This window comes from Pyrgilauda ruficollis, unplaced genomic scaffold (genome assembly GCF_017590135.1).
Source record: "Pyrgilauda ruficollis isolate IOZ18807 unplaced genomic scaffold, ASM1759013v1 scaffold283, whole genome shotgun sequence".
Taxonomy (NCBI): Eukaryota; Metazoa; Chordata; class Aves; order Passeriformes; family Passeridae; genus Pyrgilauda; species Pyrgilauda ruficollis.
The window spans coordinates 155,758-175,740 of NW_024524189.1; the positions used below are offsets into that span (position 1 = coordinate 155,758).

Genomic DNA, 19,983 nt, shown 5'->3' on the forward strand with positions numbered 1-19,983 from the left:
CAGTGTTCCTTAAATGGCACAGCTCAGCTTGGCTGGCAGAGCTGCAGCTCATGGTAAAGGAAGCCACCACCACATGAACGTTTTCCCTAAATGCTGCTCTATATATTCTCAATGCTCAGCTCAGGAGTCTCTAAAATAAGCTCCTAAAATAACAACTTCAAACACTTCACAAGGCTGCAGCCTCTCACAGGGGCTGGGTTTTCCTACCTCAGGGTGCCTTAAACAAAGGATGCTCCATGCCATGACAGGAGAGGAAGGCTGAGCCCAGCTGGAGGACTAACATAAGTCAATTAGGATCCGTTAGCTCTTAATTAGAGGATTTGTTATTTATCCCAGGCTGCCTCCCAGTACAAACTGGTGGCTGACGCCTTCTCTCTGGAATAAACAGGCACTCAGAAGTGTGGGGGCTGTTTCTTTCTCCTTTAATCTGAGCAAACAGCATTTAACTTTCATAAGAATGAAATTAAATGACTCTTTTAAGCCTGAGTGAAAACCCCTTCTGTTACATGCAGCAAGTTCTGCCTGTGACCACTGATTCTATCTACTGGAAAACCTGTAAAATAAATATGCCTGGATCAGTGGTTTTTTTAAATGTCATTGTTCAGTCCAGGGGAGGCCCCGGAGCTGCTGCAGGGCTGGAGCCCCTCTGGAGCCAGGCTGGGAGAGCTGGGGGTGCTCACCTGGAGAGGAGAAGGATCCAGGGAGAGCTCAGAGCCCCTGGCAGGGCCTGGAGGGGCTCCAGGAGAGCTGGAGAGGGACTGGGGACAAGGATGGAGGGACAGGACACAGGGAATGGCTCCCACTGCCACAGGGCAGGGATGGATGGGAGATTGGGAATTAGGAATTGTTCCTGGCAGGGTGGGCAGGCCCTGGTAGTGGTGACTCTGCAGTGTCTGTGCTGCCCTTAAGTGCTACCTTTGATCTGGCAGAGCATGTCTGCCTGCTGCTCCCAGGGCTCTCCCTGGTCCAGCACAGACCTTCTCCCTGTCATAGGGTTTGGGACAGCCACAGGGACAGCCACAGGGACTCAGGCACATCCTCTGGGACAGCTGAAGCCGCCCAGGGCAGCAGCACCTCCTCCCACAGCTGCATCTGAACTGAGCTTCCTGCTACAAGGGTGCACAGCACTGAAAAGTGTCCTGTCTGCTATAACTGTAAAAGGACAGCAAATATTATTTTAAATTATTATATCTCAGGAAATTTTAATTATTACCTTCAAGATTTTTTATTAACATATATACCCTATTTACCTACGAATTCCAGCCCATGTTGGATACTTTCACTCACGAACATATTAGTCATCCCTTAATTATTGCTACCCAGCCTTATTAATATGTATAATACGGATAAAGAGCTCCCTGGCAGGGATGCATTTTAATGAAGGCACTGAAAGGCAACACAGAGTAATTTCTAGAAGGTTGTGCCATGGTTGACAATGGCAAACCAAAGCAGCCCAGACATGGGATGAGGTGTGGAAGGAGAAAAGTCAAATTCGTTTCAATATTCTAACCATAAACTTGATTTGAGAGAGGACACCTGTGGCACAGGACGCACAAGGAAGGGGACAGCAATTGCACTGGACACTCGGGGCATGGGACACAGAGGGCACAGGACACCAGGGACAGAGGACACACATGGCACACGGGACACACACCGAGGGCACAGGACACCGGGGGCGGGCCGTCCTGCGGAGCCGCCCCGACAGGCGGGCGGGGACCGCACGGGGTAAGGAAAGGGCGGTGGCGGCAGGGTCTGCCGGGCCGGGCGGGCACGGGGAGGGCGGGGAGCGGGGCCAGCGGGGCCGGGGAGCGCCGGCGGAGAGGCCGCGGCCCCGCGCTCCCTACCCGGCCCGGGCGGCCCCGGTCCCGGCCCCGCCGCGCTCCGCAGGCCCGGCTGGGCCCTCCCGGCACGGCCCGGTGCGAGGCTGTCCCCTCGCGGCCGCCCTGGCACGGCAGGGACCGGGGGTGTCCCCTCACAGCCCCCGCGGGAACCGGGGGTGTCCCCTCACAGCCCCCGCGGGAACCGGGGGTGTCCCCTCACAGCCCCCGCGGGAACCGGGGTGTCCCCTCACGATCCCTGCGGGAACCGGGGGGTGTCCCCTCACAGCCCCCGCGGGAACCGGGGGTGTCCCCTCACGATCCCTGCGGGAACCGGGGTGTCCCCTCAGTCCCTGCGGGAACAGAGGGTGTTCCCTCACAGTCCCTGCGGGAACAGGGCTGTCCCTTCACAGCTCCCGCGGGTACAGAGTTGTCCCCTCACGGCCCTCGCGGGTACAGGGGGGGTCCTCTCCCTACCCCGCGGGAACCGGGGGTGTCCCCTCACGGCCCCCGCGGGAACAGGGATGTCCCCTCAAAGCCCCTCTGGTACAGAGATGTCCCCTCACGGCCCTCGCGGGTACAGGGTTGTCCCCTCACGACCCCAGCAGGAACAGGGGTGTCCCCTCACAGCTCCCGTGGGTACAGAGATGTCCCCTCACGGCCCTCGCGGGTACAGGGGGGGTCCTCTCCCTACCCCGCGGGAACCGGGGGTGTCCCCTCACGGCCCCCGCGCTAACAGGGTTGTCCCCTCACGAACCCCGCAGGAACAGGGGTGTCCCCTCACGAACCCCGCAGGAACAGGGGTGTCCCCTCACGAACCCCGCAGGAACAGGGGTGTCCTCTCACGAACCCCGCAGGAACAGGGGTGTCCTCTCACGACCCACTGGAGTCAAAGTGGCTCCTCGCGATCCCCCGTATCAAAGCGGGAACCAGTGGTGTGTCCCCTCACGACCCCTGCGGGAAGACGGGAGCCAGGAGTGCCGCGTCTCCATCTCCGATGCAGGGTTGGAGTCAGGGTGTCCCCTCACGGCCCCCGCGGCAGGGCAGGCACCGGGGTGTCCCCTCACGGCAGAATGGAGTCGGGGGGTCCCCTCATGACTCGCTCCCGAGGCGAAGGGGCCGCGCTGCACCTCAGCCGAGGGAACCCGCTCTTTAATTCCTGTCACTCGTTGTCCCTCAGCTCTCGGGGCCATGTGGAGCCCGGCCCAGCTGTGCGCCCTGGGCCGGCGGCGCCCCGGGCCCTCCGTGCCGCTGCAGCCCCTGACCCGCCTGCTCCAGAGGGAATATCGGGAACAACCCCCGATCCGCCTGCTCCAGAGGGAGTATCGGGAGAAAACCCCTTTCTGCCTGCTCCAGAGGGAATATCGGGAGCTGCCGCTGCTGGGGCAGGGCTGGGGAAGGACGCAGCACTTGCCTCCCCGCCGGTTTTTAAGCAATAAACCCAAATCCAGGTGCCATCCCAAAACATTCCCGGTTCTAGACGGACGTGTCCCCGCCGCGTACCGAGATGCGTTCCAAGAGAATTTAAGGAACAGCGAGGCTGCGATTAAAAGGTAATAAAGCGGGTTTTTTTGGGTTTTTAGAGCGTTGCTATTTGTGACATAGTGTAAGAGTCAATTATGTGTTGGAGGGCACTTTAGAGACTTTTAACATGGGACAATTCTTGCCCCATGGAGCAATGCAGCTGCCCAATCCCTGCAAGTGTCCAGGGCCAGGTTGGACAGGGCTTGGAGCAGCCTGGTGTCCCTGCCCATGGCAGAGGGTGGCACTGGATGAGCTTTGAGGTCCCTTCCAACCAGTCCGTGAAATGTTGACTGAAATGCCCAAATCGAGGTGCAAACTATTTAAAACAGTGCCATGTGTTGTTTTGCGTATATTGCCAAGAAATACTTTTTCCAGACCTGCGTAACATTTGTTTCGTGTTGCGTTTTGAATGCAAAGACGTAAATGGTGACTCACACACTCCTGACAGTAGGGGATGGGTGCTGCAGTCCATCATCATTTACAGATAAAATGAAAAAAATGTGTTTTATGTGTTTGTCCCGAAAGATCAGATGGCACAATTGCAAAGGGCTTTGTTCAGGGGAGTGATCCGGGAGCTGGAAGCAAAGCTTTGCAAAACACACTGTGCCCTCCTGTGGTGGCATTGAGGACATGATTAAAATCCTTTTCCTCCAAAGTTTTTCCAGCCTCCAGAGTGTGCAGGGAGCCACGCTCAGATCACAGAGTCACACCCAAAGGGCTGTGTGAGCCTTTGTGTCAAACAACATTTACAGTTAAAGGTGATGCATCTGAGGGGAAAATGTGCTTGAAATCAAGGAAGAACTTGGTTTATTTAAGACCAAAGTTGAGGTACCACATTTGTATACATTTATTCAGTTTTTTACCTATACGTGGTGCTGCCCTGACAATACCATTGGGTAATCACTTCCTCCCTGTGACACTGCAGTATTCCCTGCTTTTAGTATATATTCCAGATTTAGTAATTTATTCCACTTCCCAGTTACTGATTTTTGTCAGATAAACTTGTTGCAGGGCCTGACAGAGGAAGCTCTTGGCTGGATTATTTCCAAGAGCAGGTGGAACATGCAGGTTCATGCTGAATTAGGACGGGCACATTATAATATCCTCATTATTATATATTATATTATTGGCTTTATTAAACAGTTTTTGGCTAAGAAAAGTGAAATGTTTGCTTTAAATAATAGACCTTTGCTTTTTATTACACCTTGGAAAAACAATAATCTGAAAATGTGAATTTATCTTCATTTTCATGCCATTTGTGTGAAAACTGTGCAATATATTTGAGCTCAGTCTGCTAAAGGGTAACTTGTAAGGAAAATGGTTTGGGTCAGGAGGGCCCTCAAAGCCCACCCAGTGCCACCCCTGCCATGGCAGGGACACCTCCCACTGTCAACCGCTTTTCTCCAGAGGGGCTCCAGCCCTGCAGCAGCTCCGGGGCCTCTTCTGGGCAGTGCAGGTTGTGCTTCTCATCCAGAAACACCCCAAATCCTCCCAGTCTCCTTCTCCCACAGCCCGTGTGCCCTTGGGATTTTCCCGGCCCAGAGCAGGACCTGCACTCGGCCGTGTTGGACTCCTGAGGTTCCTGCGGCCCCACCTCTCCCCCTGTCCGTGTCCCTCCGGCAGCCACCTCTCCTCTCCGGCGTGTGTCCGCACCCCGCAGCTTTTTCCCATGAGCGAACCTTCGGGTTTTACCCATCAGGTACTCGGAGCTGCTGGAGAGGCTGAAGGAAGGAGGGGGTCAAAACGCCGTCCTGCGGCACACGCAGCGCAACAAGAAGGTGTTCGTGCGGGAGCGCCTGAGGCTGCTGCTGGACGATGCGCGTTTCCTGGAGCTGTCCCCCCTGGCAGGGCTGCACATGCCCTACGGGGATGTCCCTGCTGCCGGCTGCCTCACGGGTAATGGGATTTGGGGGCGCTGGGAAGGGAAACGGGGAGGGAAATGTTGCGTGGAATGAAGGTTATGGGATATTTTACTCTCTGAAGTGCTTTCATAGGAAAAGTGAACACTGGTTTTATCAAGGTCTTATTCCCAGCAGGGAAGAGTTCAGCCAGTGTTGTTTTACTATAATGGGAGACACCTTTGAAAGAACAGTTTTTAATTTCTTCTAGATTTAGTAATTCTACTTACCACTTACTAATTTTTGTCCCAAAAGATGCAGGGTGGTGTGTCAAATCAGCTGTTGACTCTTGAAGGAGAGGGGGCAAAGTTGCTGTGAGAAGCAGGAGCTGTGGCATACATTTTGAAGTGGTTTTTCAAATCACAGACAGTTGCATTTTCTATGCAGACATTGTCTCTTTAAACTGGAACAGTTCTTCAAAATGAAATTTCATTGAAATTCAATGACATTCAATTTCATTCAATATCAGCGAAATTGCATTTTGAAGAGTGGTTTCAGTTTAAAAAGTAACTAGAAGAACAGTATGAAAACCCTTTTTTTCATCACAGATTGTTATATTTTCCAGCTTTATAGGGGTAATTTTTAACTTTATCTTCCTTCCCTTTTATCTCAAGGGTTGGGAGTCACAGTGTATTTTTTTCTGTTACATTATCACCAGAAGTAAGTAAATTTATTTGAGGCTCTTCTCTCATTTAGATGATTTTTTTAAATACTGTAATTCCAGAGAACAGTGTAGATTTTTTTTCCCTGTGTGGTATTTTCAAGTTAATTTGGAGCTTCTTGATGTAGCATTACTGAGAAAAACTCCTGAAAAAGTTAAAAGGTTTTCCCCCTTGCTTTGGCTGTTGCTTTAAATAAATATGTGTGGTACTGCTTGCAGGAATTGGCAGAATCAGTGGGGTCTGGTGTGTCTTCATTGCAAATGATGCCACTGTGAAAGGAGGAACCATTTACCCAATTGGAGTGAAAAAGCAATTGAGAGCCCAGGAAATCGCCATGGAGAACAGGCTGCTGTCTGTGCACCTGGTGGACAGTGGGGGAGCCTTCCTACCCCTGCAGGTACTGCTGGCACTCTGCAGAGCAGAAAATATCAGTATTTATTTCATCCCTTGGGCTAGTCCTGCACCTCCCACCTGAGCAGGGGTTAGAAACTCCAGTGAGTGTGCTGAACTGCTTTTGTGTCTTTATACACAGTGGGAGGTGTCTATTTTCACTCCAGAATCTCTGAAGTGTTCTGTATTTTATTGTCCTGTTTGTGCCAGTGGTGCACTAAGCTCTATGGCCTTTAAAAGTGGAGGTTTTGCAATTCTGACAGCAAAATAAGAATTTGAACAGGTTCTTTTATGAAATGCAGAGATCATCCTGTCAGAGAGACTGTAGTTGTTCTCTCTCCACACTGAGGGCAAGCACACAGGAAAAGTTACCTGGAATTTTAAAGTTATTTAAAATTACTAAATTTTAAAAGTTACCTGGAAGTTTACCCAGAATTGTATCCAAAACTAAGCAAAAAAGGAAACTCCTGAAGGCATTTCACAGAGGAAGTAGAACTACCATCCTTCCCTTCTCCACATTTACAGTCAGTTTGTGTAGAATATATTGATTTCAGGAAAAAAATCACAATCAAAACTTAACCTGTGCTTTCAAAGCAAATGGATCTTTTTGGGGTATTTGACAATGTATAAAGGAATAAAGACCATAATGAATGCTGTATATGAAAGGCTCAGGAGTGATTATTAATGGGGACCTTCCCAGTGTCAGTTTTGGTGTGTTTGGGAATGAATGGAGTGAAAGGGAAGCATCAACTTTCACAGTTACCATTGAAAATCTCTTTTTCTCTTCCCTGTCCCTCAGTCAGAGCTGTTTCCTGACAAGCTGCACGGTGGCAGAGTTTTCTACAATGAGGCAATCATGTCTGCCATGGGAATCCCTCAGGTACAGTGGCATGGGGAGTGAGTGCAGGGGGGAGTAGGAAAGGTGTAAATGTGTAGTAAATTTTGTGCTGTCTCTGGTTTGTTCCCCAAGCTGTGACTTAGCACTTTCTGCACTTCTGAAACAACTTTGGGCTTGGCTTTGCCTTTCCTGTCCCCTCTGCAGCACTGCTGTGTCTGTGTCCCCTCAGGTGGCCGTGGTGTGTGGCTCCTGTGTGGCTGGAGGTGCCTATGTGCCCACCATGGCCGAGGAATCCGTGATCGTTGATAAAATTGGGACACTGTTCCTGGCTGGACCACCCCTGGTGAAAGCTGCCACGGGAGAAGATGTCTCTCCTGAGGACCTTGGAGGAGCCAGGCTTCACTCACAGTATGTGGAGTATTCTCAAAAAAGGGAATTCAGCACTCTCAGCCTGAAAGGAATGTGGCATTGGCATTTCAGAGCAGGGCTAAGGGTGGAACCTGTGGTTACACTGGCTTGCCTTCTCAGGTTCAGGGGTTTGGGTTAAATCAGCCAAATGGAAGTAAAATGAGGTTATTGATGGGGTGAGGCAGGGACTGGACAGGTTGGATTTGGGTCTCTGTTGTTCCACATACTTCTTGAACAACTTCAGGCAAGTAATTTCCTCTGTGCCTCACAGTGAGCAGTTGCAGAAGAGGGATGCTATCTTCTCTTTTCCAAGTGTTTTCCAGAATGCACATATTTAACCCAATTTTGCTACATGGAATACATTCCTATCTTTATATCTTGGCTGCAACTGCTTATTTTGAAATAATTCCCAAAGTTTACTTTCCTCTTTTCCCTTTTTAATATTGTCTGCAACAACAGCATCACAAAAATAAATGCCAAGGTCTTTGTTTAATCCAGATAAACACAAAAGTCACGGGGAAGAACAGCTCCTTACTGTGAATTTAATTTGGGATTGGACTGCATGGAAATTCCACTGAGTGGCTGCTTTCAGCTCATTCATACACAAACAAATCACACAGTATTTCCACAGGGCATTTGGAGAGCCTCAGCTTTTTTCCTAGAGTTTGTGTTTTCTCTCAGGATTCAGAACTCATTAATTCAATGCTAATTAATGTCTGTCTCTCCTAGAGTCAGTGGCTGCAGTGACCATTTTGCACCCTCAGAAGAGGAGGCCTATGAGTGCATTCGTAATGTTGTCTCTACCTTAAACTATGAGCCAGTGCCAGAGCAGGACAGGGAGCCTGACAGTCCCTTGTACAGCCCTGAGGAGCTCCTGGGCCTGGCACCACTGGGCTACAGCTGCACTCTTCCTGTCAAACTGGTAAGGGAACAGGGATTTCATTCCTGCATCCTTCACTCTGCTCCATCCCACAGCTCCAGATGTTATTCTGAATTATTACCTCATCTGCTGCCAGCCTGTTTTAAGCCTGAAACAGAGCAGGATGGCAATAGTTCTGTGGGATTACAGAAAATATTTAAATTTATTATTAAAATATTTATAATAAACAATTTATATTTATTATATAAATATTTAAATGTTTATTATACAAATATTTAAATACCTGAAATCCTGCTGGAGATAAAATAATCCCAGATTGTGCCAGTGCTGCCCAGCTGTTTCCATGCACTATTGGGATGCTTTCTTTATGTCTTGCACTGTGTTGGCTGCCTTGAGAACATACACCCCTTTAATGTCTGTGTTTCCCTTCCCCTGCCTTTTTGTTTCTTCCCCCCAAGCATTCAAATAATGTAAAAGAAATGGTGAAATTACTGACTGGAAAAACAACACAGCTCAAATCAAACTTGTTTGAGGTAGGGAGAGACACTAAAGCTTAAGCAGAGACATGCAGAGCTGCCCACACTGTTTCCATTGTGTTCTACATGAGATTTTGTCTCCATGGATGTGAATGCAGTATCTTTTCCTGCAGTGGTAAGTCCCTGCACTTGAGGGAATTGACTGTAGAAAGCTTTGAAGGCAGCTTTTAACTGTGTTGGAAAAAAACATGAGCCTTATGAACCAAGCATTTCTTCTGCACAAAGTCTGAAACTGCACACACTGGGGTGTGGTCTTTGCTTTTTTACATTTTTATGCACAGGAACAATTGTGCTTTGTAAAACTAAAATAATTTTGGAGTTGACCTTTGTCTTAAAATACACAGTTGGTAATGAAACTAAACACAAATTGGATGGTTTGTGCATATTGAGCATTTAGCAATTCACCCAAAGACCCCCTGTGCTCATCTTGTGTAACTCAGATCTGCTACTGTTTGAACAGAGCATTTCTTTTAGCAGAACTCTCCTATTTTCACCTCAAATTCTCTAGTAAAGTCAAGTCTGTGTATTTCTTTGCAGATCCTGAGCCGGCTGGTGGATGGAAGCAGATTCCAGGAATTCAAGGCTACTTATGGAACAACATTGGTGACAGGATTTGGCCATGTGGAAGGGTATGGCTGGGAACATTCCCCATCCAAACGGATGGATGTGCATTTCTCAACAGCTTTTGTGGCCTCAGCAGGTTCCACACCACTCCAATCATTCCTAGGGTTCAAAAGGGAGAATCATGGAATTGCTGAGATTGGAAAGGACCTCTCAAATCATGGAGTCAAACTGTCCATGTTTGTTCTGTAGGCACTTGGTGGGGATAGTGGCCAGCAATGGGGAGCTGGCTCATGATGCTGCTCTCAAGGGCAGCCACTTCGTCCAGCTCTGTGGCCAGAGGGGAATTCCCATCCTCTTCCTCCAAAACACTGCTCCACAGCCAGCAGGGCCTGCAAGCATCTCCCAGGTATGGCATGTTTGCTTCGATGCATTTCAAACGACTCTTAGCTCTTGTTGGGCCTAAAGTTAGATTTTCAGAATTATTAACTGTTAGGAAAATTAGTTTTTTAAGCACTCTTGATGAAGCTTCGTAATGACTTTGCTAATAGAAAGATTCAAGAACTTTCTCACTTGAATTTTAAGCAGGGCTGGATGCTGATATAAAATGATACAGTTCAGTTGGCAAGGCTGGAAAGTTTGGGATTTGCAGCGCTTTTGGCATTGAAATACAACTTATTGATTCCTCTGCTAACTCTGCACTTCAGAAAATTGGCTATTTCTCTTTTGAAAGTAAAGGCATTAAAGCCCAGTAGGATTTCTCCTGGGCTAAGGAAAGTAAAACCTCCATTAGATCCCAGATCTGTTTCTGCAGAACTGTAAATAAATAAATAAATAAGAAATACAAGTTTGTTGGGAGTGGGGAGAATCTATAATAACGTCTTAAAGGACCTAAGATATCTATTTTTCCAGACCTGTTTCTGCAGAACTGTAGATAAATAAATAAATAAATAAATTAGAAATACAAGTTTGTTGGGAGTGGGGAGAATCTATAATAACGTCTTAAAGGACCTAAGATATCTATTTTTATTCCAGGCAGAGGCTCATTCCAACAGGCTGAAGGCCCAGGCCTCCATGATGGCTGCAGTTGCCTGTGCTGCTGTTCCCAAAATAACCATTGTCATTGGAGGCTGTTTTGGGAGTGACAGCTACGTCATGGTATGGGTGGCACCAGTCCAGGGCTTGGGGACACACCTGTCACACTGCTCAAGTGTCACTGCAGTTCTAAAACACAGCTGGGGAACTCGAGCTCTGAACTAATATTTAAGTAAGAAATGCAACAATGCATGTGATTGCTGAGAAGCAAACATGGAAGAATTAAACGTGGAAGTGCTTGGAATTCAAAATGAAATATTAAAATAGAAATATTGAGGGCAGTGGGGAGGTGGTGGTTCCTAGCACAGGGTGTCTGTCCTCATACAAATCCACTTGTGTTCCATCCTGCCTTGCCCTTGGTTGTCTCATCCCACAGACACCTTTTTGTGATTCATCTCTGTGGGTTTGTTCTGTTGTTTGGTTTTTCCCTTGTAGTGTGGGAGATCATTCAGTCCAAACTTTCTGTTCCTGTGGCCCAATGCAAGAGTTGGTCTTGTGGATTCTCAACATTTCCCCACAGTTCCCCCAGCTGGGGACTGGACAGGAGAGGAGCTGGAGCTAAAACAGCTGAAGGCAAAGTAAGGACATTCAATATAAACCTAACAGGGATTTCATTGTTAAATTACCTACTTTTGTTCATCTTACAGAGCAACACATCCTGACTAATGAAACAAACATGGATCTACTGAAAAATATTTTAAATTTCAATGTAATTTGATGCCTTTCTGTTAGGGTCTTCCTGTTACTGCAGAATGGTCAGCTCTGTTATTTGCTGGTTTCTGAATAATTTTAACAGCAGTGCTGCCCATTCTCTTCAGATGGATGGATTTGCCTGTTTTCAGCTGTAATTTCTTTTCACTGCTCTGCTGTTTTTATTGTGCTTTTAAGCCTGTTCAATTCTCTGCCCTCTCCAGGCTAGAGGAAGAAAGCAGTGCCTTTTACTCCTCTGCCAGGCTCTGGGATGATGGGATCATTCTTCCTCAAGACACCAGGAAGGTGGGTTTTCTTTTTAGGCCCTTTTATTCTCCAGTCTCACAGTGGGTGAACATGACTCACTCAGGGCTGGCAATGTGCTGGTTCCAGACCTGGGGCTCCCACTTCTCACTCCATGGAATTTCTCTCTGTAATTCTCATCCTGTCTCATCTCCATTACTTTATCAAAAAAGTTTCTCTTGAATTCTGGTTACTTGACCACAGCTTTTCCTCACTGAGCCTCTCCTTTGACTTTACCATAATTTGAATCTGCATCTGAATCCCTTTTTTCCATATAATTACCCATACCTTCACTCTTTGGAGTTTGGGCTCCTCAGAATTCCTTTTGTTTCCAAAACATTCTTTTATCCTGGCATGTTGCTTTTTGCAATTTTCTCTTCTTGCTTTAAATTTGCTGTGTACATTTGGGGTGCTCCCCTGCCTTTTTATTGATTTGAAATTGGCAGACATCCCTCCCTCCTTTAGGTTCTTTCTGAAAGCTCTTGCCTTTGTTCTTCTATTTTTCCTTGTTACATTGTTTGTTAGCAATAAAAATCTTCCCTGCACTTCTGAAGTTTGTTAATTGAAGATCTCAATCTGTCCTGGTTTTAGCTGGGGTTAAATCACAACACAACCCTTCTAAATATGGTACATATTTATGGAACTATGTGGATGGTAAATATTTTCATGAAGTTTATGGGAACTTTGATAACGGGAGAGCACCAAGAAGTGTTTTTAGTCCTAGAGCCCTGAAATTCCCACTTTATGAGCTATACATGAAAATAAGAGAGAGTTTAACTGTTCATGTTACCATGTTCAGTGTTTCACAAACCAAAGGAACAAATAAATAAGCACAGAACTAATGAGTTGTACTGGTTGGGTTTTTTTTTGTTTGAGGCCCATTGTTTATATTGTTTTTTGGTTTTAATTAGGTGATTGCCCAGTGCTTGGAGATCATGGAACAGAAGAAGTACCACGCTGTGTCTCCCCGTTCCCATCCCATAATCAGGATGTAACAGACCCCTCAAACCAGAACCCTCTACCAGAACTTTGAGTATAAAGATTTTCTAATTCTTTGATACCATTAATAAAAGTGTTGAACAATTGAAGACAAACAAGAATCCCAGATTGTAAATCTGCTGGCAGGAAGTTTTTTATTCTCAACAATAGCGTCTTTTAACATCAGCTGAAAGTTTATTTTGGGAGAAGGAAGGATTAAGCTGAACATCTGTAGCACTCTAAGGAAGCAAAGTTAGCCCAAGGTGTAACAATTGCTTGATTTTTTTTTCATGTCCATGTTTTAACATGAAATCCAGAAATCAAGGAGCTGCACTTGGACAAAAGAAAGGGAAAGGAGCAAACACACAAGGGAAGGTGTGCAGTTTGCAGCCTGGGTGAAGAACAAAACTCTGCCTGCCATACTCTTGGGATTCCCAAAGCAGCTGTGGAAAACTCCACTGGGATTGCTCTGAGGATACCACAGCAATGACCAGGATGATGTTTAAATCCAGAACCCTTCAGTATGGGCTAAAAATTCTCAACCATGTAACAGAGCACAGCCAGTTGTACACAATGTTACCACGTGTAAAAGTGTTGAGGTAACTCTCTGCTCTTTCAGCCTCTTCACTCTGCTGCAGCTACAAAGTTTAATTTTGCATAAACAGAACCTCTCCACCACCCCCAATTTGTGGTTTAGCTGGAAATTATACCAAAGGGTGCATTCAAAAAATACCTGATTAGCCATTTTGAAGAATCATTGACAAGACTGAACTGCTTGATCTGAGTTAAGCAGCCCCAAAAATGCAAAGGGCTGTGGAAGGAATTTGGGTCACCTGTAAACGGAGACTGCACCTTTTGGGAGCTGGAAGAAGCCTGGGCCAGGTGTTGCTGTTTGTGCTCACGCTCTTTTGAAAAACCCATGGAATGTCACGGGAATGTTCACCTCCACCTCAGCCCTGGCCACCTCGCTCATGTCTTTGGCGTTGAGGATGAGGAGGAAGGCAGGCTTGGGCCCTGCCCCCGGGCTGACGATGATGCTCAGCACCACCCCTGCAAGGTGAGAACACGATGGGTGTGGTTCAGGTGGGTGTGGGCTGTGTCTGACCCCGGCTGGGCAAGGCGAGAGCAGCCCTGGCACTCGGGGCACCAGAAATCCCGGGAGTGTCATTGATGCTGAGGGACACGGGCAGGGACACAGCACAGGCTGCCCAGGGAAGCTGTGGCTGCCTGTGGCAATGTCCAAGGCCACGTTCAGGGCTTGGAGCAACCTAGGACTGTGGAAGGTGTCCATGCCCATGGCAGCGGGTGGAACGGGATGAGTTTTAAGTTCCTTCCCAGCCCAAAAATTTTATTATCCTAGTTTTAGTTTTCCCATGTTTCCTCAGAAATTTCTCACCAGTGTTAGCACCTGTCCCATCTCAGCCCTGAAGCCAGCCTGGCACAGCCCTTCCCAGTCCCAATCCCAATCCCAATGCCACCACCCCCAGCATTACCATCATCTTCCTCCAGTGCATCCGGGTGGGAAACGAAGATCGGCTCCGATGGGTACGCATCCTGCTCCTGCCACACCCAGGTCTCCTTGGTTTTCACGTTCAGCTTGCACAGCTAAAGGTGGGGACAACACACAACCACAGAGCTCAGAAATACTCCTTGCTGTCCCCAGACTGAAGCTATCCCCCACTGGCTGATAGTTACCCTGTCTGGGACAAAGTGGTTCAGCCCCAGCCCGTAGGTGTACGTGTACGGCTTCCCACAGTACTTCCTGTAGTTGATCTGAGGGAATTCAAAGGCTACAAGGAAAAATAAATATGTATAAATGCTGAGGGTTAGTGGGACAAGGTGTGCAGGCAGCAGGTGGCTTCTGTGACCTGGGGGAGCTGGGGTGTCATCGTACCATGACGTGGCCCTGAGAAAATCACCTCTGGCTCCAGCCAGATGGTCTCGTCACTGCGCAGCGTCGCTGTGGCTGTCGTGTAGGGCAGGGTGACCAGGTTCTTCCCTGTGTCAGCCTGTGACAAAGAGAAATAAATACCCAAGAGACTGGAGAAAAGTTCTGGTTTGTTTGCACAGAACTGTAGCAAACAGCACTGAACAGGGAAGGCAGCAACGTGTGGCAGAGCCTCAGGAGCGGCAGGGGGCAACTGCTGCTGTGTGCTTGGCAGTGCTGCAAGAACTGTCCTGTTCCTCAGCCTAAACACAACTTCCCTCCCTGCTGAAGGCATTCAGAGGTTTCATTAAGCACTGCCACGTGGGCTTGCACTTCTCACTTGATCCACAGCCCAGTGAGCTCTGTGAGAGGCTCTGCTGACCGGTCCCCTGCAGCCCTCGGCCCACGAGCAGGGTCATGGAAAGGAACCCAGGAGCTGCCAGCCAGAGAGCTCTGTCTGTGCCAGGCTGGCAGCTCCAGGGACCTCACACTGAGGGCTGGAGGATTTAACCACACATGCTTGGGCTGTGGCTGCTCCCTTCTGTGCTATGGGCAGATCCAGTGTTGACTGCTGCCCCAGAGGCTCTGCCATGAACAGTAACACGTGGAGTCATCAAAGAGTTTGGGTTGGAAGGGATCTTAAGCTCATCTCATTTTCTTCTCTGTGGGTAGGGACACCTTCCACTAGACCAGTTACTCAGAGCTCCATCCAGCCCAACCTCGGACACTTCCAGGGGATGGGGCAGCCACAACCTCTCCCGACAGCCATATAAATAAACTAGAAAACCATTGATCAGCTGAAGAAAACACAAAGTTTCTCTGAAAGCCCATACTTCAAGTTTGCCCTCTAAATGAAAAGGTTGAATTTGAAGTAAGTGGGGCAGGAGGCCTGGTGGGGAGAGGAGCAGCCTGCATACCTTGTCGATGCTCAGGGGCAGGACGTATCTGCGGGCCTCGGGCTGCGGTGCCTTCTCCGCCTGCCGCTTCACCTCGTCCCAGTTGGCCCGAAGGTTGGCCAGGTACAGGTAATTGTAGACAAACTCAAACCTGCACCAAACAGCACCACAGAGAGAAACACAGCTGGGCTTTGCAAGTGGCGGGGAAGTGTAGGTGGTTTTTGCCTAAAATTCACAGAAGTGTAGAATGGTTTGGGTTGGGAGGGGCCTTAATGTTTATCTTGTCTCAGCCCCTGCCATGGGCAGGGACACCTTCCACTGCCCAGGGTGCTCCAAGCCCTGTCCAACCTGGTCTTGGACACTGTCAGGGATGGGGCAGAACAGAGTGACAGAAGGCCCAGTCCAGCTCCTCAGCAGAGCTAAGCTGTGAGTGCACCACAGCCCCTGCCAGGAAAACCCAGCAACTGCTGGTGTTCAGCACTTGCTCATGGTAGGGGGTGGAACAAGATGAATTTTATGGTTCCTTCCAACCCAAAGCAGTCTGGAATTCTATGATTCTGTGCCAGGATCAGCTCAACTCAGGGTGTCCTGGGTATGCAGCCAGCACAGGGTTGAACCTCATCATTTCAGTGCCACATTTCTGTGTTTACATGAAGAGCAGCAATTTCAAGCCTCACACACACTGCTCATTGCAACCCCAAGAGCCAGAATAGCATCAACCCTTCACCAATCACTAACATTTCCTAAAGATAAAAGTAAATAAAAGATTACAATATTTTTGTCCTGGATTATGAGTGCCAAGCAGGCTCCCTGCACCTCTGGAGAGCTCAATGCTGTATAGTCTACATGTCACCACGTGTTAAATGTTAAACGAGTTGGTGGAAGTGCCAGAGGCCCCAGCAGGGATCTGCCAGGGCAGGGAGTGGTGTGTGTGGTGCAAGGGGCAGTTGTGATGCCCAGGGGCCCTTGGCCTCACCCCTTCCAGGTGCACAGGTCCACGATCAGGAACCCGTTGTCCTCGTAGGTGTTGATGTGGTGGAAGAGGTTGAAGGCCGAGGTGCGGTACTTGAGGTTGAGGAGCCTGCCTTTCTTCTTCTCTGCCACGTGAAGCCACACCTGGAAACCACACAGCAGCTGGCCTTGGGCTCAGGGAAATGAAGGTGAAGCCAAGGGACCTCCCAAGCCAGGTGTGGCTGCCCAGTCCAGCCCAGTTTGGGATGACCCCATGCTTACCCCCATGGTCTCGTTGGACTCGAAGCAGTCCATGTAGTTGGCTCCCCAAAGGCTCCAGGAGGAGAGGAACTTGAGGAGGTTGATTTTCACTGGTGTCTCCACAAACACAATATAGTTTGGGGTCAGCCCAAAGCTGTTGGGAAAGGCAGGGGAGCACATCAGAACTCACTGGGGTCAGTTTGGACAAAAACCATGGAGTTGCTTATCTTAAACACATGGATCATTGCTCAAAATGACCCTGATTTTAGTTAATCACCTAATTTTCATTGCTGATTACATGTGAAAACCCGTCCCTGGTTTCAACTGACCTGCTGACCCCATGGAATGTTACCTGTGGACATAGGAGGGCTTAAACCTGTCACTGCAGGGGAACTGCACCACCACCTCCGACTTGTTTATGGGGTCTTCCTTGTCTGGAATGGGACAGGTGAGAGGTTATGGAGGTCTCACCCACACTTGCTCTGTACTTACAGCATCTACCCAGCAAATTTCTGCCTTTATCACAAAATTCATCATTTAGAAGCCACCTGGAAGTGACTTTAAATACAACATTAAAAAAAAATTAAAGGAGCTTAGAAAAAGCCTAACTCAATAATAAAGTTCATTTAAAGGATAAAGAAATGATTCATAAGGGAAAAGTTTCCCAGCTGGCTCCGAGGTGGGATTGACTGACCTGCCTGCAGAGGAGGAATCCGGATGATGTTGTAGGCCAGGGCAAAGTTTTTCCCAAAGCAATTCCCAATGTTGTAAACGGTGCCGTCGTTCTCAATGTGGGGATGAGCCGTTGCCCCATTGATAGACACATATTTACAGAGATCCACCTGGAGAACAGCAGGGACAGAGTCAGGAGCTTCCTTGGCAGGAGGTGGGAAGACACAAGCCCTGCAAGGTGTTGTGAGTCAATACATCCTTGCTCTGCATGTGGGAAGTTCCTCTCAAAGTCTGCAACTGAGCTCTGATTTGCAAACTCCAACCCTAACCTGAAGAAGCTCCAGGGGCTGGAGCCCCTCTGCCATGGGAGAGCTGGGGGTGTTCAGCCTGGTGGGGAGAATCTTCAGGGGGGACCCTTCCAGTGCCTAAAGGGGCTCCGGGACAGCTGAAGAGGAACTGGGATGGAGGGACAGGAGGGCAGAGTTAGGTGGGATATTGGGAAGAATATCTGTGAAGGTGGTGAGGCCCTGGCACAGGTGCCCAGAGCAGCTGTGGCTGCCCTGGATCCCTGGCAGTGCCCAAGGCCAGGCTGGATGAGGCTTGGAGCAGCCTGGGACAGTGGGAGTTGTCCCTGCCATGGCAGGGATGGCACTGGATGGACTTTAAGATCCTCGCCAACCCAACCTATTCTGTGACTCCATGATTTTCATTTTAGTTTTCCTTCTTCACACCTCTGTCCTCCCAGGACAAAGACCCACCTGCTTGATGGTCTCCAGGGTGTCTGGGTTAATCCTGGTGATGAAGTTGGTCTCAGTACAGGCATAGTAATCCTCCCCCACAGGATAGACATTCACCAGGGCATTATCTGTCACCTCCACGCCTTTGAAGTAGGAGAAAAACCTGAGCAGAGAAAACCAACAGGCAGTCAGGGGCTCCTGGGAAGCAGAAACTCTGTAGTACATCCCAGCAACGTCTGCACCACCCGAGGTACCTGGAGAAGATGTTCTTGCAGGGGTCTGGGTAGGCGTAGGTGCCAAACTCCGTTATCACAATCCTCTTCTCTGTCATGGCTCGCACGTAGGTGTCAGTCCGGATAAACCTGGGGGGCCAGGAGGGGAAACTCTGTTACAGTGACACCAGACTGTGCAGTAAATACAAATATTCCTTTGGTGAACCTCCTGAGAGCTCTGGGAGCTCTCCACAACCTCACGTTGCGTCTGGAGCTGGGTTTAATGTTATCACTGCTAGAGCTTTTCCAATAACCACATGGACTCAAAATAACCAGGATCTCCCACAGGCACAGCCTGTTCCCAGCATTTCAGACAAGCAAATTCTTCCTTATTTATTCCTTTTTCTTGGAAAACTGGCACGTACCTGCGGTGGTAGGTGACGTGCCCCTCCTTGAAGTCGAACTTGTGGAGCAGTGCCTGGCCATCAAAGAGGTGGTAGAAGGGCTCTGAGCCCACCTCAAACAAGCCAGGACCACATCTCAGGAGGCTTCCTCGCAGCCAGGTGGGAATCCTGCCTGTAGGAGACCCAGTGTTGGGATGGGCATCGCAAATCAGACCAAGGAATTTTTATTGTGACAGCAAGAAAATCAAAACTTCATTTTCTAATTAAACTTAGTGTTTAAACACACATATGAGCTCTTCAAGCTCTGATTTCTTCACACCTGCTGTGGACCAAGACATTCAGTATTGTCTAAAGAGCTCCCCACCCAATCTGACCTTTCTCTACCCCAAATCACCAGCCCTGTGAGCTCCTTCACATCCAGCCTTGTAAAGCCTCGGAGCCCTGGAAGCCCCTGAGCTGCGGGAGCAAAGGAGAGCAGGAGGAGATGAGGCCAGACCAACCTGTGACGTGGGCAGTCACTGGAGAGGACAGCTCCTCCACTGTCTCAAAGAGCTTCTTGTAGCCTCCAGCAGGATGCTCCACCCTGAAAGGGCACAGCTGGGTGAGCCCGGAGCCGGGCACAGCTGGGAGCCCCCTCCCAGGGAGGATGGGTCTTTCTGCACGGAATGATCCATGACTTGCAAAGAACTTGAGGGAGGAAGGAGAAGCAGCTTTCCATGGGGAAAGGCCCTGAGGCTCCAAACAGCTGCTGAGAACTGTCCTGAGCATGAGGAGGGACAGGGACACCGAGGGGACAGCCCAACAAACCAGGACACCCAAATCATCAGAAAGTAAAATCCAGCTTGTATCTCCCAGCTCTTGGAAAAGCTTTTTTTCTTTTTTTTTTTTTTTTAGCAAAGAATTATTTGTTGGGTTCCAATTTTATCTGCTGCAAAGCCCATGAAGACACACCAGGCACAGGCTGATGAACTCTGCCCAGAGCAGCTGTGGCTGCCCTGGATCCCTGGCAGTGCCCAAGGCCAGGTTGGACAGGGCTTGGAGCACCTGGAACAGTGGAAGGTGTCCCTGCCATGGCAGGCACTGGATGAGCTTCAAGGTCCTTCCAACCCAAACCATTCCAGGATTCCATTATTCTAGTCCAAATTCTGGTCAGTCCTCTGGAGCCTGGAGGTGAGCCTGTTCCCCCAGACCAGAAGCACACCTTAGCATGGGATTGAGATGGAGACATGGAGACCTCCCCACTTCTCCTCCCCTCCAAACCCTGCTGCCCCCCGGCCCCAGCCAATGCTCCACCTGGGATGTGCTCCCACAGAGGAGCCTCAGGAATACTCACTGGCTGTACA

General features: G+C 49.0%; 2 protein-coding genes across 2 annotated transcripts; one reads left to right on the forward strand and one right to left on the reverse strand.

Annotated features, from left to right (window-relative positions):
• Positions 1-1,649: 1,649 nt before the first annotated feature.
• On the forward strand, positions 1,650-12,686 carry LOC121356110 (methylcrotonoyl-CoA carboxylase beta chain, mitochondrial-like). The gene is made up of 13 exons (XM_041472205.1): positions 1,650-1,725; positions 2,998-3,370; positions 5,041-5,237; positions 6,120-6,298; positions 7,091-7,171; positions 7,359-7,537; positions 8,267-8,459; positions 9,491-9,582; positions 9,767-9,923; positions 10,550-10,672; positions 11,045-11,187; positions 11,524-11,605; positions 12,514-12,686. Exons 2-13 carry the CDS (start codon positions 3,009-3,011, stop codon positions 12,595-12,597), a joined length of 1,872 nt encoding a protein of 623 aa, XP_041328139.1. The 5' UTR covers positions 1,650-1,725; positions 2,998-3,008; the 3' UTR covers positions 12,598-12,686.
• A 32-nt stretch (positions 12,687-12,718) lies between these two features.
• On the reverse strand, positions 12,719-19,408 carry RPE65 (retinoid isomerohydrolase RPE65). The gene is made up of 13 exons (XM_041472197.1): positions 19,141-19,408; positions 18,662-18,812; positions 18,279-18,386; positions 18,046-18,187; positions 17,310-17,457; positions 16,968-17,049; positions 16,637-16,769; positions 16,380-16,519; positions 15,425-15,554; positions 14,475-14,589; positions 14,276-14,370; positions 14,074-14,185; positions 12,719-13,630 (listed from the first exon to the last, which is right to left on the reverse strand). Exons 1-13 carry the CDS (start codon positions 19,406-19,408, stop codon positions 13,479-13,481), a joined length of 1,776 nt encoding a protein of 591 aa, XP_041328131.1. The 3' UTR covers positions 12,719-13,478.
• Positions 19,409-19,983: the final 575 nt, after the last annotated feature.